This window comes from Manis pentadactyla, chromosome 15, assembly GCF_030020395.1.
Source record: "Manis pentadactyla isolate mManPen7 chromosome 15, mManPen7.hap1, whole genome shotgun sequence".
NCBI lineage: Eukaryota > Metazoa > Chordata > Mammalia > Pholidota > Manidae > Manis > Manis pentadactyla.
In genome coordinates this window covers 5,039,659-5,062,726 of record NC_080033.1, presented here as the reverse complement: position 1 = coordinate 5,062,726, position 23,068 = coordinate 5,039,659, and the positions used below count along the sequence as shown (strand labels likewise).

Genomic DNA, 23,068 nt, shown 5'->3' with positions numbered 1-23,068 from the left:
TGGCTCAGCCCCCAGGCTGGTGTCTGGGAGGGGGGTGTCTCAGAAGAACTAGAAGCCCAGTGTTGCCAGGTAGCCCCACTTCTTGTGCTCTTGGGGGGCTCCCTGCCCAAGCCAGCCTCGTCACCCACTCCCGAGCTCCCATCTCCCACCGGGGACACCCATCTGTGTCCCACCAAACTGGCACTGCTGGGGGACTCACCCATGGGTGCCCAGGTCCTCTGGACCAGACAGGCTCCTGGGGGGAAAGCCACGTCAGAGATGACTGACACCCTGGGAACTTCACCCTCTTGCAAGAGTGCCCTGTCTTGGCACCCAGCCTGAACTCGGACTTTTCCCCCATAACCCTCTCCCCCAACCCCTTCCAGAACTTACCGAGATACCAAAGGCTGATGAGTGCGGAGGACGTGGTGCTGCTTCTGTCGGACGGGCTGCAGGAGCTGAGCAAAACTGGAAAACCAACAGAATGTGGTTACCAGAGGCTGAACTTCAACACCTGCAGTTTACAGGCAGCCCACCACACAGGAAGATGACCGGCTGTTTCTCACTCTAAATATGGGAGGTGTTGTGGAAAACTTACAGATAACAGTCATGGCTGAGCACAGCCCTGAGGAAGGCCCTGCTCCAACCCTTGGCTGACCGATCCCTCGCACCCAGGTCTTGAATCAGATTTCCCTACCTCCAAAACCCTACAAAGGGATTTAACATACCGTAGCTGCCTTTTTGAGATATACGTACGATTCAGTTTATAACCACATGTGATGTTCTGCTACCAAGTTAGTGCATGTTTATCGTTATGTGATAAATGGATTTTAGAAAAAAACAGTTCTCTAATTTTCAATACGTATTAATTGCAAATGGAGAAATCATGACAGATTTTAAAATTTTTCCTGCTGAGTGTTGAGGAGACCTGATTCTGCAGCATTAGCACAGATCAGAACCTGCCATTTCCGGCCATGAAAGGTCTACTTGAGATCCATTCTTCACTTACCAGTCAAAACTCTGATATCCCTCCCTCGGCCCCAGCAACATACGTAGACACTCATATATATATACGTATGAACAGATATGTACATTCATGTTGAAGATATATGTAATATACATACATACACACATATAATATATACTTTTATTTCAGATAACATTTTTATAAAAAATAATCTATTGTATCGATACAAAATACATAAGCAAATATATACAAATCATAATAAACATACACATACATATGTGTATATAATGATGAAGGTACTTCAAACAGCCAACAGTGTCAGAAAAAAGTAAGTTCTATCAAGAAAAAAGGTGTGAAATCAAGCTGACCCGGCAACCAGGATACTCAAGGGAACACCAGTGTGGCTCGGGCTGTGCCTCCTGCATCCCCGCCCTTCCTATAATCTGATGTGACCACTGCCCTGGGTCTTTTGTTTATTTCTTCAGAGTTGTTCTTGTCAGTATGGTTCTCCCACACCATCGTGCCATCATATGCAGTATTTGTGTCTGCACATACGTAATTATTTATGCTTCAATTCAGAAGAAAAGGATAAGGTACTTAGGCACCTTTATGTGTGAGACCGTATTGTGGTGCCCACACTGCTTTGCTGAGCTCCGGTTTATTTCCTGGCCAGTGTATAGTTCTCCACTGCCAGAATATTCCCCAGTGCATTTATCTTTCTTGCTCACTCTGACACCTGCTTTTACCACGCATTTCCTTTTAAGAGCAAAGCTGCCCTGAAGGCTCTGGCCTATATCCGGGGAGTGTAGGACCTAGAGCTCTCTGAGTGTACAGCCAAGGGTAAAATTGTGGGGTGGGGGGCATGTCGAGATACGCATCGACCAGAGGGCAGCGCATGGTTACTTCCGTATGGATGGCACCCTTTATGCTTATTTTCCTGCTTCCCAGCAAACGCCTGATTATTTTGAGAGGATAAATTCTAGGTTAATGTTTAGTTAAATAATTACACTCTATGAAGTGTATTATTAATCAATGCTGTTATTTAAATATCTATAACTGTAGATGACTATACCCTCCATGAGATGATATTTTTATACAAAAAGTAATTGCAAAAATAAGACAGTGTTTCATAAATAAAAATAAATCAGTGCCATGATTCACAGAAGGTGTCATAGAAGTGGGAAGCAGAGAGCCAAGGTCTCATACTGGAAAGTCATCCTCCGAACAAAAACACTTAGAAAATAACTGTTTAAAATTATGATATCTTATTGGTTAATCATGACAGGAAGTTATGACCATGGACTTTGTTTGGGAGTGCTTGAAGGTGTGTGTGGGATTCTTGCCAAGGAGACAGGCTAAAAGTGTCTGCACATTGGGATAAAGCCAAGAAATCCGTGGAGCGAACTGTTTTTCATTTCATGGGAAGCACATAGTTTTTATTTACTACAAACGGAACTGGGCTGGTAAGGCAGTCAAATAGATAGTAGAGTGGCCTTTGAGGAAGGAAAATTTGAATACTAATAAAAGAAATTTCTGGCTCTTGAAAGGTGAGGTTTAAGCGTACCTCGATTTCTAAACAGTCAATAAAACTGGGAAATTTTACATTTCACGTTTGTATTAAAGGATATATTTCCGTGTTTTTTCCCTGCAGTGATGAACTATTATTGCAGAGGTAAAATTGGTGTGGGTAATATATTATTCACAAGTGTTCCCCACCCAACCCCCACCCTATTGAGGTATAATTGACCTATGACATTGTATACATTTACGTGTACAGGTGACAGTTTGATACATGTATATTGCAAAATGTGACCACACTGTTAGTTTACACCTCCATCACCTCACCTAGTTACTGCATGTTATTTTGTGTGTGGTGGAAACATTTAAGATCTCTCTTAGCAACTTCCAGCTATGTAATACAGTATGTTAACTACAGTCCCCACGCTGTACAACTAGGTCCCAGAACTCACCTTATACCTGGAAGTTGGTACCCTTTGACCAACATCTCCCCACATCCTTCACTCCCACCTATCTACTCTCTGTTTCTAGGAGTTCAAAATTTTGATTCTGCACGGAAGTGAAATCACACACTATTTGTTTCTGACTTTCCTCACTTAGCATTATGAGGTGAGTGAGATGGAAGGGAATGGATTTGGGGGCCAAGCACATAGCTGAATTGGGATTGTGACTGTCTTTACAAAGCGTGGATATGGGAAAATGCCTTTATCTCCCCGTCCCTTGGAATCCTCACCTTTAAAAGCAGAAGGTGCTCCCTTCCTTAGGTGTGTGAGAATACATGAGTTGGTGTGTGTTGATCAATAATAGAGCCCGGCAGACAGAAAATGATCAGCAACCACCAACTCAATCCTGCCTGTGAAACACCTAAATTTCTCAATTATCCAGAATTGTGTTTTGTATCTTATTTTCTGATATTAACCTTTCATATCTTAGAAATGTCCCAGATCTGTAGAGAAAGAAAACAGGAAAGGGATTTCTACCAGGCAAAGAGATTCTCGTCAAATTTACAGAAATTCTAAGGGATTGGTGGCTCACTTCAAGGTATTGTGGAGTGTTTTCAATGAATAATACATTAATACATTTGTCTGTCCATTTATCCACTTGCCCAGGCACCCATCCATCCATCCACTCATCCAACCTGCATATGTTCTCCAAAGAAAAGCGACTATATTTCACATACTTGCTGAGAATAAAAAGCTGGAATATGCTGAATCAATGGGCATAAAGTTTCAGTTATGCAAAACAAACCATTTCTGGAGCTCTGCACTACAACATCGTGTGTTTAGTTAGCGAATGCTGGATTGTGCACTTAATATTTTGTTAAAAGGTTAGACCTCATGTTAAGTGTCTTTAACACAATCACATAATTCTAAAAAGTCAGAACTAGGTGATAAGATAGTAGAGGTCTGGCCCTCTGGGAATGATGAGTCCTGGGGACGACTCAGAGTGTAACCATACAATTAACAAGTATGGAAGCACACACTTAGTTACGTGTTTGGAGGCACAGCCTCTTGGACCTTGGAGATGGGATGTCAGGCGATGGAGAGAAGTCTGGGATATGCAGGAAGATCTAGGCTGGATGAAGTGACCTTTGAGGGCAGAGCTGAAGCTTGAGAGCCTTAGAGAATTCCAGGACTAGGCCACAGCACGTGGAAGAGACTTTGCACTCCCCTGGGCATTCCGTCCCTATTCCTGTCCTCTGAATAGGCGTGCTGTTGGGATTCTACTGTAAAAAGGTTGTAACACCTTGCTGGTGCCCTTATCAATAATGATTCAGGTAAAAATGTCCACTCATGTTTATTTTATACCTGTACAAGACCAACTGTTTTACCTTTTAAAAAAGTGATCTTTTACCCAAATAGACATTAGGAAAAGGTGTGTTGGTCACAGGTTGCGCACGTGTACGTCTGGACTGGCTGCTCCCACCAACAGGGACACACAGCGAGCACACCGCGCTTCACCCCGGCCCAGAGCAGCAGACACACGCCTGACCCTATGGTCAAGCTCGGCATCGCTGTGCCAGTGAGCACAGAGGCGGAAAACAGGGCATATGGTGAGCAGACACGACTCTTGGCCCCCCAGCGTAGATGTTGTTTCTCACCTCTCGCTTTATGGGCTGCCTTTCACTCTTGCAGCAGAATCCACCCAACTTCTTAGAAACAAAGCTCTGAGTCATTTTTGCCTCCACAGTGCCTTTGTCTCCTGTCTCAGACACCTCCTCCTCATCCTGAGGTCCTGCCTGCAGGTGTCAGGGGTCCTGGAGCTGGGCTGCTGCTCTGAATCTGGAGGGAAAGCTGAACTCCATGTAAGCATTCATCTATCATCCGCGGCCTGTGTGGCAATGCCGCCCCGTCCCTGAGCCCCCGTCTCCTCACTGGGAGCAGTTCGTCAGTGTGCATGTGTGGTCAGGGCCACCAGGGCCGCGGGTGGGGCTCAGTCACGGTTATTTTCCAGATCAAATGGAGACGTATGGGATTTGGTACAAGAGAAGATCATGGCGTCCACTCTGCAGTCCAGGTGGACGATGGATGTGCTCACTTGAGAGTCCCCAATGCTGAGAAATACTATGTATAATGTTTCTGCAGTGTGTAGACACTGCCAAATGCAGGAAAGGGGAAATGAAAGTTCCCAACAGTGGGACGGGCACAACAGATAAAAAAGCCCAAAGCTGAGAGGCCACCTGTGCCTGGGGACAGCCAGGAGTCATCAGAGTGGAGGTTTCCCCTCAGTGCAAACAGGAGAGGGACCCTAGGTCCTCAGGGTGGGAGGGGCCCGGGGTCTGTGTGAGTTAGCAAGCTGTGTTCCTCCCTTCCCCGTTTTTGTGGAGGGACACTGGGATGTCTCTGCCCACTGACCGGCCCGTGGTCAGCACTGAGCCCCGTGCTTTGCATGGACATGAAACAGATTCACTTCGGGCCAGGCAGCCTGGGTACCCATCTTTGGGGGAGTGTGAGGCTTGCACTGGACCCGGCCCTTCTGGACAGCCCTGAGGGGATGCTAAGTTTGGGAGAGTGGATGCCACAGGGCGGGAGCAGCTGCGCTAGTCCTCGTCATCATGCCTGACTGCCGGGACAGCCTCGGGAGAAAGCCTCCATGGGAAATAAGGTGTATGGAAACTAAGCTTCCAACGGGAATGGACAGCAAGGAGGAATCCTTTCAGTAATCAGCGGTGCTGCAGAAGACAATCTCAATGCTCATTAATAATGTTCATGATTATAGCCACAGAAATAGAATGCTAGGAACATGTGAGACTTATTGTAAATCAAGCAAGTGTTTGAATATCTGTAAACAAAGGAGGAAATTGAATTTTTGAGAGAAGAATATGGTTTATACCACAGAGGAAGGGGCAATTACAGAAGGATATTAGAAATCTTACTGGTGAAAAATCCAAGTGAATGAACACATTCTAAATTTCCATTCCATCCAGGACAAGACACAGCTGAAGAACTAGGTGTGGAACCGGAAACACAATATTGAGGAAATTTTCCAGAATGCAGAAAACTGAGACCACAAACGGAAATTCAAGTTCCCTGGGAACAGAACGGGGACGGCCAGCACCATAGCTAGTGTGTCCGAAGGAAAGGCGTGAGAACGGTGTCCACCAACAGCCCAAGAGGTGAAGAGCTGAGCGTGTCACAGAGAGGAAAGTCGCTTAAATGGTAACATGCACGCATTTAAAAATAAAACCTGTATCTTCATCCTTTATGGTAAAACGAAGAAATCCAGGGTAAATCGAGGGAAAAAAAAAACCCATGCTACTCTGAATCGCATATTTTAAAACGGCTGATTTTAATCTTCACGAATTCCACATCAGTTGCAAAGTGCGCAGCGAGGACTGGTCTGATAAAAAATCCTACAATCACTTCCTAGGGAAAAGTCAGGTACTGTCAATAGAATGACATTCTCACTGGGAGTTCACTTCCCAGTGGCAAGAACAGATGCCCAGAAGACTGAACCACTGCCCTGGGGCATAATTGTTGGCAGAGGATTCTGTACCAAGCCGAATTTGTACTGTGGATCAAATGTGGAAGGGTCAACAGGGAAACCCCTAAGCTCCAGGGGACGAGGGCGGCCCCGCCACCCCGGGCCTCGCGTCTCCAGGCTGTGCCTCCAGGAGGTGTGAGGAGAGAGGAGGGAGGATCCCTAAGGATCAGCTGGATTTCTCCCCAAGGGAGTTGGATCTTATTCTTCACTTGAGATAAGAAAATATGAAGAAGTGTCTTGGCAGAGAGAGAGAGAGTGAAATAAGGTATTTCAGGAGCTGCAAGTTGTTAGCTGTTTTGCTGCCTTTGTGCTCACTGAAAGCAGCACAAAATGATGCCGTTCAGTTGGACGAGCAATGAACCCAAACGAAAGGAGTGATGTGAGACGGTGAGAAGGAAACGGGAAGTAGAGAAGCATTGGGAAGTTACATTTATGTGTAGTTACACACATGTAGATATGCATATATATTTAAGGAGGCCGAATCAAGATATTAGCTGAACCAAAATATAGGAAATATTTGTGTGTGTGTGAGACAGTGCTTTCAAAAATATTAAGGACTAGGAGTTAGGCTAATGTGTAATTGTGCTCTTGACTTACTGAAAGAGAGGATGAAGTGAGACATTGTTCAAAATTATAAATGTAAATTCCCATAACAATAATGTAGGTAACTCTCTAAAATTAGCAATACAATCTAAACCTTCCAAAATGGTTGGTATAATTATACAGAACAATTAAGTGTCAGTCAAACAACAAGGAGCCTGGTAGGTTGAAAAGGAAGCTAAGAGAATGCAGGATATCTTGATATGTAATGAACCAGAACTTAAAGTTGCAGTAATAATTCAAAACTACTAATTTATTACCATCCATTAAAAGATTAATTGATCTAGCCAAGGGTTAGATCAAAGCACTCCCACCCCAGAAAAGGAAAACCCACTTGTGCACTCACAATAAAATCTCATCTGAAATAAAATCATTAAACGTTTTCTGAATCAAGCATGTCCTATTATTATTATTTAATGGAAGGAGCTGTTACCTATACAAGTATTCAACAAAGTTGAATATAAACAAAAATGTTTTTATAAGGAACAATTGTTTTATGTTTAAATAATCCATTCACATACAAGGTATAGCACTCATAAACTTAAAGGTATCTAATCGCACATCTTTGAACTACATAAAAGGCAAGTCAATACATAACCGGACAGTTAACCAAGCATTTCAGAGATTTAGTGGGTGAGAAGAAAACTTATATAAGAATAAATGACACGTCTTCCAAATGGTGATGTGGGAGACCCCAACCTCTGTTCTGCACAGATCAGCAGCTGGACAGCTCTCCATGAACAAGCACAGCTCTGCGGGGGCTCTGGAGTCCACTGTGGAAACGTCAGCAACACAGTGGACATCACTACTCACCAGAGAAATGAAAAATAGAACTGCCATGAGGTATCGCCTCACACTGTCAGAATGGCTGGTATCTAACAGACAGGAGGTAACAACTGTTGGACAGGATGTGGAGAAAAGGAAACCCTTGTTCCCTGTTGGCCAGAGTGTACATTTGTGCAGCCACTGTGGAAAAAAGTATGGAGGTTCCTCAAAAAAAAAAAAGCACTGAACCAGTATGTGATCCAGCAATTCCACTGCTGAGTACATATCCAAAGGAAATGAAAACAGAATCTCAAAGAGATATCTGCACTTTGTGTTCATTGTAGCATTATTGACAATAGCCAAGACATGGAAACAACCTAAGTGTCCATCCATGGATGAATAAATAAAGAATCCACAATGGGGCGATATTCAGTCATGAGAAAGAAGGCAATCCTGACATTTGCTGAAAGGATGGACCTTGGAGGCATTATCCTATGTGTAATAAATTAGAGGAAGACAAACACTGTGATGTCACTTATACGTGGAATCTAAGAGTCAAACTCATAGAAGCAGAGAGTAGAATGGTTGATACCAGGGACTGGGGTGGGGGACATGAGGAGACACTGGTCAATGGCGACTATAGTTAACAATGCTGTATTATATACTTGAAAATTGCTAAAAGAGTAGATCTTAAATGTTCCCATTACACACACACTGGAAAGGTAATTGTGTAATGTGATGGTGACGTAGCTAACACCATGGTGGCCATCATTTTGCAATATATAAAGGACAGAAATCAACACTGTACACACCTTAGATTCACACACTTTGTAACAGGTATATTCACTCCGCTGAGCCACCCCTCACGTTCAGCCTGGCGCGCCTGACAGCTAGTGAGTGTCTTGTACACAGCATATTGTTGGACCTTGTTTATTTTAATTCATTTGGCCACTCTGTCTTCTGATAAACCGTTTACATGGAAAGAGGCTACTGGCATGCAAAGACTTACTAGTGCCATTTTATTACTTGTTTTTGGACTATTTTGTAGTTTCTTCCTTTCTTACTTAGATGAGAGAGAACAGATTTTTGGAATGTCCTGTACGAAGGTTTTTGATGGAGAAATTCCACAGGAAAAGAAAGCCACTTCTTCCTTGTGTGCTTTTTCTAATTCTCCCTCGCTGACGACTAAAATGAGGCCAGACAGCCTAATTACGGTTCATGCTATATTTTCTCCAAAGAAATAGACAAATGGCACAACTCAGGGCTTTTGAAAAAAATGATATTTCCTTAGAGCCGGTTTACCGACACACCATCTGGCTGTCACTCCAAACATGAGTGTGTTCTTTCAAACAGATGTCATTTCTGGAGAGACTGTACCACGTGACATCTCCTAAGAGACAATAAGGAGACCCAAGAGTGTTTTACAGAATGATTTTTTATGTATCTGTTCCAAACTGGAGTTACTATTAATCAGAAATACCATGTGACCTGCAATTCCACCTCTGGGAATTTGCCTGAAGAAAACAAAATCACAAATTTGAAAAGATACATGCACCCCTATTTTTATTGCAACATTGTTTACAGTAGCCCAGATATGGAAGCAACCTAAGTGTCCATCAAGGGATGAATGCGTAAAGATGTGGTGCTTATACACAATGGAATATTACTCAGCCATAAAGAAGAAAGGACTTTTGCCATTTGTGATAACATGGATGGAACTAGAGAGTATTATGCTCACTGAAATAAGCCAGGAGAAGAATGACAAATACCACGTGATTTCACTTATACACAGAATCTGCAAAACAAGAGAAACGACCAAACAAAACAGAGCAGACTCTTGGGGGTGGGTTAAATAGGTGAAGGGGCTAAGGTAGGACAAACTTCCAATTATAATATAAATTAGCTATGGGGATGGGACAATCAAGGAGGGTACGAAATCACCACAGTAATTGCAGAAGAGCTTCCACAGAGGCAGCCCAGAAGCTGTCCCGCACCCAGACCACGTGTATACCCCCGACATTGTCAGCAGACAGGTCCCTGGCTTGTTCCCCAGGTTTTCCTCCAGAACCTCTTGGTACCATCAGATTATGTCCAAGGTTCTAGATCCCTCAGGGGTGAGGTGTTGCCGCCTGTGTCTGACTCCTGCCTTCGCCTTGGGTCGTGTCCGAGCAGTGTCTGGCCTGGGCCAGCAGCACCCCGAGGACCAGCAGAATGAAGGTGGCGATGCCCAACCAGATGAGGTTCCCTGGTGTGTAGTCCAGGGGGTGTGCAGCTAGAGATGCTGGACGGTGAGGTCAGGTCACAGAGGCAGAGACTCCCCAAATCACCCAGAAACCCTGCATGGCAGTCAAGGGCCCCGGCTTCCCACTGACGGGATGTGACCCTCTGAGCCCAGACTCGTAACTGAGAATCCCTCCCACTCACCCCTCCTTAGTCTGACGTGTTTGTGATGGGATAACATTAGTTCCTCCTCAGAACAAAGTTCCTCGGGGGGACACAGGAACGATGGAGGAATCCCTTCTCGGATCTCCAATGGTTCTGGCCCCCGGGGGCCAGCGTCCCCAGCCCTCCCCCACCCAGGCCTCCATGGGCCAGTCACTTTGGGGTCAGGAAATAGCCAGGGCTGAGCCAACCTCCCCTCACCTGTGACCTCCAGGGTCAGAGGGCCGCTGGGGAGTGACCACACGTAGGGGTAAGCCATGGGAGAGCTGTAGCATCTGTAGGTCCTGCCACGGGAGGTGGTCACGGGGTCCACGCGAAAGCGGGCCTGCCACCCCCCAGCAGAGAACAGCGGGACCACGTGTTGGGGTGCGTCAGCTCCTCCCTCCTTCAGCAGGTGGAAAGTGCCCCCTGTGAACTGTGACCTACACCTGAGGGACACGGTCCCTCCTGACGCCACCACAGGGCTTGGGTCAGCTGAGAGGGAGGGTGGGTCTTACACTCCTGAGGGAGAGAGCGGAGCCGGGTTAGAGGTGCCTACGGCGAGGGGGGATCCCCTGGGGGAGGGGCCTCTGGGGGAGGGGCCTCTAGGGGAGGAGTCTCCAGGGGCGTGGCCTCCGGGGAGGGATTTCGGAGGGAGGGGCCCCAGGGGAGGGTGTCTCCGGGGGAGGGGTCTCCGGGGGGAGGGTCTGGCACCTCCCCTCCCCTGTCACCACCAGGGCCAGGGGGCCACTCCACTCTGAACCGTTGCTCCTGCCGTGAAACGCACACTGGTACCGTCCTGCGCGGTGTGCGCTCATGGGCCCGACGGGGAAACTGGCCTTGTCCCTGAACTCATCCTGGGCTACCAGGGTCCAGCGTCCGGAGTTCTCTTTATACAGACTGTACGTGACAGCCTGCCGAGGCCCCTGACAGCGGATGGTCACAGGGCTGCCGTTGGTAACCACGGGGCCTGGGTCAGCTCAGATGGAGGGCTTGGGGAGGGTCCCTGTAAAGGAATCAGACCTGGAGTCCGGAGGTGCCCTTCACCCGACCCCGGCCGTCACTCCGAGGCCCCCCGGAGGGTCCCCGCGGGCCCAGAGCCCCTGTGCTCCCAGTTGCCCAGGGGCCGTGAAGCGGGAGGCCCGGGGAGGACTCACCCGCCTGCACGCGGTCCCGGGGGCCCCGACACAGCCCTGGAAGAGAGCCCCCCTCTGAGCGGCCCAACCGGAAGCTCAGCCTGGCTGGGCCCTGAGCGCTGGGGTCCCTTCTGGGGCTGAGCGCGCTCTCCCCACCCCCCAGAGGTCCTGCCCCACTGAGCCCCCGTGCCCCGGGGGGTCAGGCCCCGGCCTGGGAGGGCAGGGCGGCCCCATCCCTCCTCTGTCCCCCTGTAGCTCACCGAGGCAGAGAAGGGCAGCGAGGGTCGTGGTTGAGGCGCTGCCCCCCATGTCCACGGGGCGTGCTGACAAGGACAACTCCCTGTGCCTCGTCTTGGGTTCCTCTCCAGGGGCCTCTCTGGAGGGAACAGCCCCCAGCGCCCCGCTTGCTCCCTGAAGGATGGGGCCGAGGCCATAGCAGGCTCTGGGACCCTTCAGAGCAGAACTGGGTCTCCAGACCCCACAAGCTCCATCATCCGCAGAGGGCAGGGAGACCAGCCCGACTTCTGCTCCACTGGTGACTCCAGAGCCCGTGTGACCTTGAGCAAGTCACTTCCCCTCCTGAGGCTCTGTAAATGCACCTGTGCTTCCTTCCTTCCACCATCCAGGCAATGAGCCAACGTCTATTGAGTAGTGACCCTGTCCGGGCATGCGATTCATTGGTGAAGGTGACCAGTCCCTTCCCAGGGTGCACGGGGGCTGGTCGGTGACCACAGAGAACACACACATGGGGACAGTGACGCTTTGGCTGCGTGGGTGGTGCGCGGCAGAGAAGGGAGCACAGGGGACAGAGGGACTCAATGGCAGGTGGACATCGAGCAGCCGTAGACACGGGAGAGTGGGAACCTTCTGGAGAAGGAGAGGCCAGGACAGGACGGGGGTCCGTCTGGGTGCGGTGAGGGACGCAGTCCTCGGCCAGCAGGGGTGTGATCTCCCCTGAGACCCGTGAGTCTCAGAGGGTCTGCGCCCCTGCAGGGGTCCTTGGGTCTCATCTTTCAGGCAACAGGACTGTTGTCAGTCCAGGGGCGTGTGAGCAGGTGGCCGTGTGGGAAAGCCGCTACCCTGCAGGGTGGAGCGTGGGGGGTCCGCACTCGTGAGGAACCGGTCGCCTCCGGCCTCCCCACCGCTCGTGAGGAGCCCTGCTCTCCGTGGCCGTGCTGGTTTCTCTGGCAGCCCCGCCACCGTCCCGAGACCGCGAGCACGTTCCCCGGCGAGCGGGAGGAGGCGGGAAGCGCCCCTGCAGCTGAGCCCCTGCAGCCGCCGCGGTCCAGGACGTCTGCAGGGAGCCTGTGTGCCCAGCCGGTCAGGAGCCGCTCGGGGAGACACACGTGTGCGTGCAACGCAGGGCGCGCGTGTGTCCGGGGAGGAGGCGGTCGACTTGGGGGGGGGGGTTGGTTTGCGGGGAGGAGCCGGCTTTGCTGGGCCGGAGAGTTCGGCCCCGCCTGGTCTCCCCAACTGTCGGGCGGAGCCCTGGGGTGTCAGGGGAGGAAGGCGGGGGCCTGCGGAGGGGTCTGTGCGGGCCGGGGACCCTGACGGGCGAGCCCGGGCCGCAGGGAGAGAGGGCCTGGGAAGGGGCGGGAAGGCGGCGGGCGGCGGGAGGCTGCCCCGAGCCCCGTGGGGGCCGTCGGGGTCCTGGAGGAGGGACCGCTGGGTTTGTGTGGGTGGGTGAGACGGGAGAGCACGGGCCCCCCAGTCCCTGCCCTGCCCGGGGCCGTCACAGGACGGTGGCCCCTGGGCGGAAGGGGACTGGGGCGGGGGTGTTCACGCCCTGTTCTGACTCGCCGGGGGGCCGCCCCTCCCTCCCGGCCTGGGTTTGTGCTTCTGTTCCTCCCGGCACTTCCTCTGACTTGCCCGTTTCCACAACAGCCGCAGCTGTCCCCACAGCTGTCCACGCGGCCTCCGCGTGCCCTGCGCCTCCTCACCACCTCTGTCCCTCCGAGGCCTGGACCACAGCAGGGGCTGGAGACAGTGCTCAGAGGAAGCCCTTATTGACCGTCTACTTTGGGCAAGTAACATGCGCTCTCTCACTTTTGCCCTTGTAGGAGAATGTTAACAGCCTCACAGTTACGGGCCTCACTGGTCTGTCACGAGTGTCAGTAGTTCCTGAGACACGGAGAGGTCTCAGGCTGGAGAAATCTCTGTGATCAGATAAGACATGTGGTATAGGAGCCCTTTGGTAAGAAGGGCTACTTGGAAGTCCTACACCTGCTGTCCCTGCCAACAAGGGACGTCAGAAGCCATACCTTCTCCTTGGCCGAATGGCAGATGAGCACGGGTACAGGATGCAGGAAGGGCCCCGGGTACAGGATGCAGGAAGGGCCCCGGGTACAGGATGCAGGAAGGACCACGGGTACAGGATGCAGGAAGGGCCACGGGTACAGGATGCAGGAAGGGCCACGGGCACAGGATGCAGGAAGGGCCCCGGGTACAGGATGCAGGAAGGACCACGGGTACAGGATGTAGGAAGGACCACGGGCACAGGATGCAGGAAGGACCCCGGGTACAGGATGCAGGAAGGGCCCCAGGTACAGGATGCTCATCCTGGATTCCACCTCCACCAAGCTCAAGAGTCAAGGGGCCACCAGTGGGATCGTCTCCAAGCCCTCTGGCTCTTGGCATTCTGACCTGGGGAGAGTCTCTCCTTGGATAAACTTGGTAGGAACGCCGTGCAACTCCTTAAGGTGTAAGGGATCCATAGGGAGGCATGACATTTTTACTTGATTTTCATTTGATTGATGTGAGTTCACACAACACTGACCATGTTCACGTATAGAATTCCCTGAAATTCAGTCAATTCACAAAGTTGCCACCACCACCTGTAACTAGTCCTAAGAGACTTACTCCCCCAAACCAACACGAGGCAGTCAGCCTCCATTCCCTCCTCCAGCTCAGCCTCTGGCAAACACAAGTCTGGTTTCTCCTCAGTGGGTTTCCTTCTTCTGTCTGTTCCACGTCACGGAATCCTACAACATGTGACCGCTTGGGTCTGACTCCTTTCCCCTGGCTTATTCACTCATATGTTTTTGTCCTACATCCCCATGGTAGCAGGTATCAGTACTTCTTTCCTTTTAAGGCTGAATACAATTCCAAGGTTATGGAGATGTCCTTCAGCTGGTGGACCCTGGGTTGTTGACACCTTCTGTCTGTTGTGAAGCGTGCTTCTATGAACACGCGTGCACAAGTGTTTGTGGGAATACCTGTATTCAATTCTTTCTGTTTTCTATTCACTGCAGTCAGAACAATTACATGCGACTATGCTCTTTACAAATTTTACCAGCACAGCAGCACTCTATTGTTAACTGGAGGCGCACCCTTGAAAGGCAGATCTCTAGAACGTAGGTTCATCTGGAATAGCTGAAACGAAGACCTGGAGATGGAATTTCTAGGTCATGTGGCCACTCTAGTTTAACATTTAAAGGAACTGTCAAAATGCTTGACCCACTTCACAGTCCCTGCAGCAGTGTATGTATGGTCCAGTTTCTCCAAGTCCTGGCCATACTTTTGTTTTCACACTGAGGCCAAACAACGAGTGAGAAGGGGTAGCTCCAGTTGCTTTATTAGCGTTTCCCTAAAGGCTCCTGACTGGAGCATTTTTCCTTAGGCTGTCTATTTGTAGATCCTCTTTCTAGAAATGTCTATTCAAGCCATTTGACCATTTTTAAAGTGGGTTGCTTGTCTTCTGTGTTGGGATAGAGATGTTCTTTCTAACTTTGCATTCTTGACCCTTACTAGATACATGACTTGCAAATATTTTTTTCCAGTTCTGTAGGTTGTCTCTTTACTCTCTTGATGGTGTCCTTCGATGAACATTAATTTTAAATTCTGATAAAGCTTGATTTATTTAGTTTGTATGTTGTTTTTTGTTCTTTTGGTGTCATATACAAGGAACGACTGACAAGTCCAGGGTCTTGAAGATTTACTCCATGTTTTCCTCCAAGATGCTTAGAACATTAGCTCTTACAGTGACCTATTTGGGGCCACTTTTTTTCTATGGTATATGCAAGGGTTCAACTTCATTCTTTTGCACCCAGATATCCAGTTTTCCTAACACCACTCGTTGATAAGACAACTCATTCCCTGTGGTGTGTCTTGGCACCCTTGTTGAAAATCGATCTGTCTCCAAGAAACTGCCGGCCCCTCCTCCCTGCCTCCCAACCCGGTCCTGCCCAAGTGTTGCTGAGCAGCTGGCAGGACCCTCCCTCCCAGCATCATCCTGGTCCCTGCCTCACCCCATCTCTGCAATTACATGGGAGGCGGCTGTGTACAGGGGGTGCCGGCCCCTGGGTCAGGGTTCTCTTGATGTCGTTCCCAGATGGAAACAAACTGGAGGCTTGACCCTGAAGAGCAGACACAGGATCCCTTAGCTGTGGTGTGTCATGTAAAGTAGAGATGACATTGGTTATGAGCAGTTTCCAGGAGAAGGAAACCCCCAGTGACAGATCTTGGTAATTGATACTCCCGAAATAGTAGTTTGTTTCCTTACAAACCTTCTTTCTGGAGAAGAGAAGAAAGTGGGTCCCTGAATGGAGACCCACTCATCCAGGGCTGTCCCTGCCCTGAGACCCCAGATTTGCTGGCCTTATTTCCACGGCAATGGGCATTTAACCATCCATGTGTAGAGAAAGAGGGTCGCCCTAATCCAGCATGCTTTAGGCCAATTACTTCATGAGCTGAGATTATGTTTACAAAGGAGGAGATGCCCCCACCTAAGGGTAATGTGGTGAAACTCAGTGTTGTGGTGTGTGCAGGCCCTGCACACAGGAAGCACTCGGAAAATGTTGGTCTGCCCCGCAGTGTGCAAGAGCCACGTTGCCCAGGGCTCCCTGCACAGCCGCCTCGTGGGTGCTGAGCAGAGCGATCCCCCTGGGCTCCCGCTCGGTCAGGGCTCTGCTGTTCTCGTGGTCCAAGGAAAAGACCGGACATCCTGAGTGTAGCTCTGTTGTGGACCTGACTCCAAGGTGTGGCCTATAACCACCACCTGATGGGCTTGAACCCGGGCTCTGAAAGCCCCCCTGAACCCATATTGGTGGCTCAACCCCAGTTCAGATACTCAGGCTGTGGGCTCTGGAACTCACTTTAAAGTCTTAACTGCATTTTATCTGGTTGTGGGCAAGGTATTTTGTTCGGACGCCTGGTTTCTACCCTGGAAGGGGGCTCCTTATCTGATTCGACTCTCGAGAGGCTGATGAGGCAGGTGGGGGTCATGTTTTGAGAAAATCCCAGTGCCAACTTGTGAAGTATTTGCTGTAACAGATCAACAGCCACATTGTTGAAATTAGTGTCTAGTGGAGGGTGTGGCCTCTGCCACCTGCTTCAACCCCTCCTCATTAGCCGTCTGCAAAGCAGAGACGGTCACAGAACAGGAATCTCTAATCGACCAGTAATGGCAAGTGGACTTCTGAGTCATCTGGTACAAGTGAGGAAAACACTGCCAGTCTTCTAGAAGATTCTGTGGTCTCCATCCCAAACATCCACTGGTAACGGCCACCATGGATTTCAAGGAATTCTTTCTTTCCTTTAATTGTAGGGTTTATCCCAGGTATAAATGCCTGAGTAATACATGATGTCTCCTCTTTAACTTGAGGTGACTGGAATAATCCTAAACACATCGTTTTTATGATCTTTCATTCCCTATCACGTTTGAAGATGGATATACATGATCATTTGGAAGTTGAGTTTGGGAATTTTCACTGAGGTACAATATACAAAGTTTTACACAAAACACCTAATTTTCTCTTTCCTTCTTGGTGCATGTAATCTTAAAATGGTTTTGGCTAATATGAATAACTCTCTTGTCAGTGTTCTTGTGAATGGGTCCTGGTGCACATGCACACATTTCCTTTAAATTATATACTTATGATCATCGCCGGGTGTCTCTTACTTTACTGGGTTAGTCAGTCTTCTCTCTAAATTGATTCATGTAATTAGCACTCCTACAGGGAGCCTATTGGAATTCTGTGTGTCCACTACTCTCTCCCACGATTGATATTCAGGGAAACGGTGCCAGACCACTGAGTAGGGATGAGCCCCACACATCAAATGCAAGGAAACTCCAGCACAGGCTGGGGCTCTTAGAGTGCAACAAGAGGAGTCCCCCTCTGGCTTTACTGGTTTGTGAAAGTCAATTCTGTGCATCACTTCCCGACTGCACCAGGGCCACACGCTGGACCTTAAACTTGACCATGAAGGGAGCATATACACCAGAGAAATGGGTAAATGCCATGAGTCAGCATTTTTAACAGCAGGCAAGTCCAGCTCTCCCTTCAAAGGATGTCTTGGCTCCAGGAGGTATTTCTGAGCAGACTGCACAGCGGCATCTGATGACAAGTGGAAGGCTTGTGGGGCCCAGAGAGGGTGTTAGGGCATCACTTTGGATTTATCTTTATCAGGCTTGATTGTTGTTATTGTTGTGACAATTTATTCAAAGAGATTGCCTGCTCTGCAGTCGAGAGATGGAGATTCCTTGGTGTCCTTCAAGGTATGTATTAACTAGCAATAAATAAAAATTTATCACACAAACACGTACCAGAGCAGATGTGTCTGGCGATGGCGACCCAATCAGCATGCAGGGGATAAGCAGATTTCACGGAAATGGGGAGAGACAGGAGCCAGTCAAGACCCTCAGCTGTGGTCGGGAGGGAACATCCTGCAGCTTAATGGCAGAGGAGTCCAGGCATCGTCCCTGCACGTGAGCACCGCCTCCTCCGCCCCACCGTGGCCTGCACACGGCTCACACAGCCTGCGCCCCAGACGCTTCTCCAGAAGCTCCGGGGCACCCAAGGTCACTTCCCAGGCTCTGCCCCCGGGATCCTTGGCTTGTTCTCCTGCATGGGCCTCCTGGCTGCACCTTGGCGGTTTACAGGGCTGTGTCGAGCCTGGAACAGCAGCACCCCGAGGACCACCAGGACCACACCAGCCACGCCCATCCGGATGAGATTCCCCACCGTGTAATCCTGGGGGTGGGAGGCTGAGAATTGTGGGAAAAGAGGTTACAGAGGTCAGCGCCCACCGCAATCACCCCAGGATCCTGGATGTATACCCTGAGTACCCACATTCCCCTGACAGGATAGGACCCTCGACCCAGCCCCATGGCTGAGAATTGCTCCGGTTCACCTTTCTTGGGGGCCAACTGGTTCTGGGATGTTCTGATGGGGTCAGCTGCCCCTGAGGACAGTAAAAAGCGGGGCTGGATGAGGAGTTGAGGAGCTTGAGCTCCGTGGCCTTCCAACCCCCCCATTTCTCGTGAGATGCCCGTCAAGCCACCTGACCAGCCCTCCCTCTGCTGCAGAAGGACCCACTCTGCTCCCATTGGGTTCCTTCAGTCTCCCTGTCTTTCCAATTCATGCTTTGCTTCTGAGTCTGTTTGGAGCAGATGTGGCCCCGAGAGCTCAGGCCTCAAGGGAAAAACGGTCTCGATACGGAAATAACTGAGCTCTTGTCCTGTTTATTCTTGGGTCGGGCACCATGTGAGCTCTCTCTTCTGGATGTGAGAACTTCCCTTCACTCAGCGGCTGGGGACCCAGATCCTAGGCTGAGGGGCTGGCCTCGGGGTCACCTGAGTGCAGGAGTACAGAGGGTTAGGCTCTGCCCCGGGTCACCCCCACTGCACTCCCACCCCGTTTCCTCCCTCTCAGGGCTGCATTTTAATCACCACCTGGAGTTGCCCATCTACTTATTCTGCCATTAAATCATACTTCACAGAGTCAGGCCTACTCGCAGGGGACACACACAGACAGATATGCATTTTCTGAAGGGTGGTACTAATTCAGATGGGCGTGCAAAGTGAATTTCTGCTTTGTGAGTGTGGTCCTGTGTGCGTCTACCAAGGCAGGCCTGTTGTGAGCAGTGCCACAGACACAGTCACACTTGACATGACATTTAAGCTGATTCCTGAATAAGAGACGGTGCCCGAGAGGGTCGCATGAAGACCCAGACAAGGCACATCGCAGGCTACAGGAAGAGCGGGTCCCCAGACGGGTCTAAGCATGTTCTTGGGGAAGGAAGGAAGTCGTGTCTGCGGGATGGAGGGAGGGGCCAGAGGAGAGGCGGGCGCTGGGCGCTGGGCGCTTGGGGCACGTGAGTCAGGCAAGGGGCGCAGGACAGAGGAGGGAGCCCACCCTCCTCCTCCTCCTCCACCTCACCTCTTTCTCCCTCCATGAAACTTTGGAAACTGCCACACATATTCAAGGAGAAAAGACTAATCGCTTGTCTTATATCTTAAAAGACTATCTACCTTTCCCATATATAATGTCCAGAAAGAGGAGGTTGCAGTTCTCATCTTCAAATCATTAAGGCACAGAGAAAATCAGTACTGTTGTAAAACTGGGTGGGCACAAAAATATAGGGAATCCTTCAAATTGACTCTACCCTTTTGACATAAAAAAAATATTAGAGGTCAATCTTCTTACAGATCTCCATATGAAGCACTGAAATAGGCTTATACTTTTCAGAAACTATGAATGAGTGACAGACATAACCCTGTAGGGTTAGCATCCTAGTATTTGATACCAAAAGACTTCTAAATGTATCTCACCATGATTATAAATCAGAGAAAATGTAATTATTCAGGAGGCATACAATTGTCTGGAAAAGAAATTCACAATTTAGTTTCTCAAGAAGTTTTTTCCCTAAGAAAACCCTGCTGAAACAGAGAAATGAAGAGAAATGGTAAGTCCATAGTGCTGTTGCAGAAAACAGATTTTCCAGTGTGTTTGCCACAGGGTGACTGGGGCTAACCATGGGGATGTTTCCTTAAAATGACACTGTTACATTTAGCATTTTACATTGTCGTCATTATCAAGAGATATTTGATGTCAGTGAATTTGGTGCACAATGACAAGTGAAATTTGTTTCCTGTGGTTGGTTAAGTGTTATCAGTAAAGCAGTGATCAGTTGGAAAGTGATTGATTTCCGAGGGTTCTGGGCAGATGGCAGAACAGGAGGCCACTGTGACAGCCCCCTCCCAGCACACACGCAGGCAGCAACCACACATCAAGAAACTCATTCAGAAAACGACCTGAGGTCCCGCAGAATGGACGTTCCCCAGCTGATGCCACAGAGGAGGCCACACTGACAGTGTAAAAGGGGCAGAGCTGCTTGGGCTCCAAGCCCAACCCAGCCCAGTACCTGGAGGGAAGGAGGCACAGGGGGGAAGAGGGATAAAGCCCAGGAAACGCTTTGCCTGGTCCTTGAGAGCGGCGCTGGGAAGATGAGCTCCTACAACTTCAGGCTTCAGCCCGCGGGCTTCCCTGCACCCCAGCCTTCTCCTGTGCAGGCACCTCTACAAGCGACTCCCACCCTGGCACACCCAGGGACCAGCCCCACCCTGACGGAGCCCCCAGAGCATCCCCAGCCCCAAGGAGGGGAGGAGGTGGCCCCACTCAGCAGCACACCTGTAGGAGAGCCAACCAGGCCTCCCGGGCACCTGGCCAGGAAGAAACCCTCCTCAAAGTGCAGCTGCAGTGGTCAGGCGGCCAGTGCCACCAGCCGGGCAGAGAGGCGGGCTCCCCCCAGCCCACTCGCAGAGTCAGGGCTCAGACACACAGGAGGGTGGAAAGAGCCTGGCAGGGGATCCCCCTGGGGCACCTGGTCCTCATGGCAGGGATATTGCCCTTCTGGGCAACACAGGATGCCTATCACATCAGACCACTGCTCTGAAGTCCGGGTGACACTGCCCACCTCCCTGATACATGGAAACAAATGCAGAGAGCCAGACAGCATGAGGAGGCAGAGGAACACGGGCCAAGTGAAAGGAGAAGAAAATGCTAGAAGAACTGCTAAATGAGGTGGAGATAAGCGATCTACCTGATAATGAGCTCAAAGTGCTGGTCACAAAGGTGGGGAGAGGAGTGGATGATCTCAGACAAGATTTCAGGGACGGGATAGAAATGTAAAAGTGAGTCGCTCAGAGCTCAAGAATATAACTGAAATGAACAGCACAGAGGAGGGACCCCGCAGCAGGTCGGAAGGTGCAGAAGATCGGGGCAGTTCTCTGGGAGATGGGGCAGTGGGAGGCACCCAGGCAGGAGAGCAAATGGACAAAAGCATTCAAAAACCTGAGGGGCACGTAAGGAACACCCATGGGACCACAGCAAGGACACTGACACCGGCATTATGGGTAAGAGAAGAGAAAGGGCAGAGGACGTATTTGATGATGTTATACCTGAAAACTCCCCAACCTGGGGAGAGAAACAGGCATCCAGGTCCAGGAGGCACAGAGAGCCCCAAACAAGATGAAGCCAAGGATCCTCACCAGGACACAAGAAAACTAAAAAGGGAAAGATTAAGGATGAAAGAAGCACTTTCAAAGCACCAGAAGGAGAGGAGACAGTTCTGGGCCAGGGGAGCCCCATAAGGCTGTCAGCTTATTATCAGCAGAAACTCCACAGCCAGGGCAGAGGGGCTTGATGCACTCACAGGGCTGGAAGGACAAAACCTACATTCAGGACTCCCCTGCCCACAAGGTCATCGTTCAGATTGGAAAGTGAGAGAGAGTCTCCCAGACAGGTGACAGTTAGAGGGGTTCACCACCGCTACACCGTCCTTACAGAGATGTTAAATGGACTGTTTAATGCGGGGGGGCATAAGGAGACCTAGGAAAATCAGAAAAGGGAAAAATATCGCTGGTGGGAAGAGCACGGAAGGTCGCAGATCCATCAGGTACCAGCTAGGATGAAGTTCCAAAGAAATAGTAAAATCACTTCCATACAGTAGGCAAGGGAAAAAGAAAATAAAAAGATGTAAGTCATGGCATCATATAGATAAAGAGGAGGGTGAATAATAACAGGGTAGTGCTTGCAGAACGTGTTCAAATGTAACGACCCTCAGCCTAATATAGACGATTCTGTATATGATACATAAAATATGTAAGATGCAATATATGACACACTGTAAATGGCCACGCCACTCCACAATCTACACACGCAGTGCAATCCCTACCCAGATTCCAACGGCATTGTACACGGAGCTGGGGCACATAGTTTCCACTGTGCTTGCAGCCACAGAGCACCCCCAGGGCAGAGCAATCCTGAGGAGGAGGAGCAGAGCTGGAGGGACCACCCTCCCTGGCACAAACGCTACGAAAGGCCTGTGATAATCAAAACACTGTGTGTGGGACTGACCCCAAATACGTAGAATCAAAGCACAAGACTAATAAGAAAACAAATGAAAGCCCTAAACAGACTTACACGTACAGAGAACGATAGGGGGGTCGCCAGAGGGGAGGAGGGTGTGGGGACGGGTGAAATACATGCAGGGGATAAAGAGGGAGAACCTTCCAGTCATAAAATATGTAAGTCGTGGGGATGAAAGGTACAGGATGGGGAACACGGTCGGTAATCCGGGAATCATTGTGTGTGGTGACGGTGGCAAGTGAGCGTTTATAATGCACATGAATGTCAAATCCCCACACCGTAAACCTGTAACTACTATAATATCACATTAACTACTCTTCAAGTTTTCTTAAATGGAAGAGCCCAACTGATATCTTATGAAGGTAAAATACAAATAAATTTTATAACAAATAAAAATGTAAAATAAATAAAGTGAGGTAACTGAAAATAAAATTAAGTAAAAACCATAAAGAAATCACACAAGTTGCGAGGTTACCTGGAGAGCCAGCCCGGCCCTCCTCGGTCTGGGGAGCCCTGAGCTGGGAGGCCCAGGGGCGCAGAGGGAGCCC

At 49.8% G+C, this 23,068-nt stretch overlaps 1 protein-coding gene across 1 annotated transcript in view; it reads right to left on the bottom strand.

The window, feature by feature from the left end:
• The window catches only part of LOC118910393 (uncharacterized), a 34,623-nt gene that overhangs the window by 2,952 nt on the left and 8,603 nt on the right, over window positions 1–23,068 (bottom strand). The window contains 9 exon segments of the mRNA XM_057493303.1: window positions 200–367; window positions 9,960–10,094; window positions 10,238–10,756; window positions 10,863–11,240; window positions 11,392–11,427; window positions 11,631–11,781; window positions 13,632–13,929; window positions 18,175–18,341; window positions 18,452–18,552. Coding sequence (XP_057349286.1) covers window positions 200–367; window positions 9,960–10,094; window positions 10,238–10,756; window positions 10,863–11,240; window positions 11,392–11,427; window positions 11,631–11,781; window positions 13,632–13,929; window positions 18,175–18,341; window positions 18,452–18,552 — 1,953 coding nt within the window.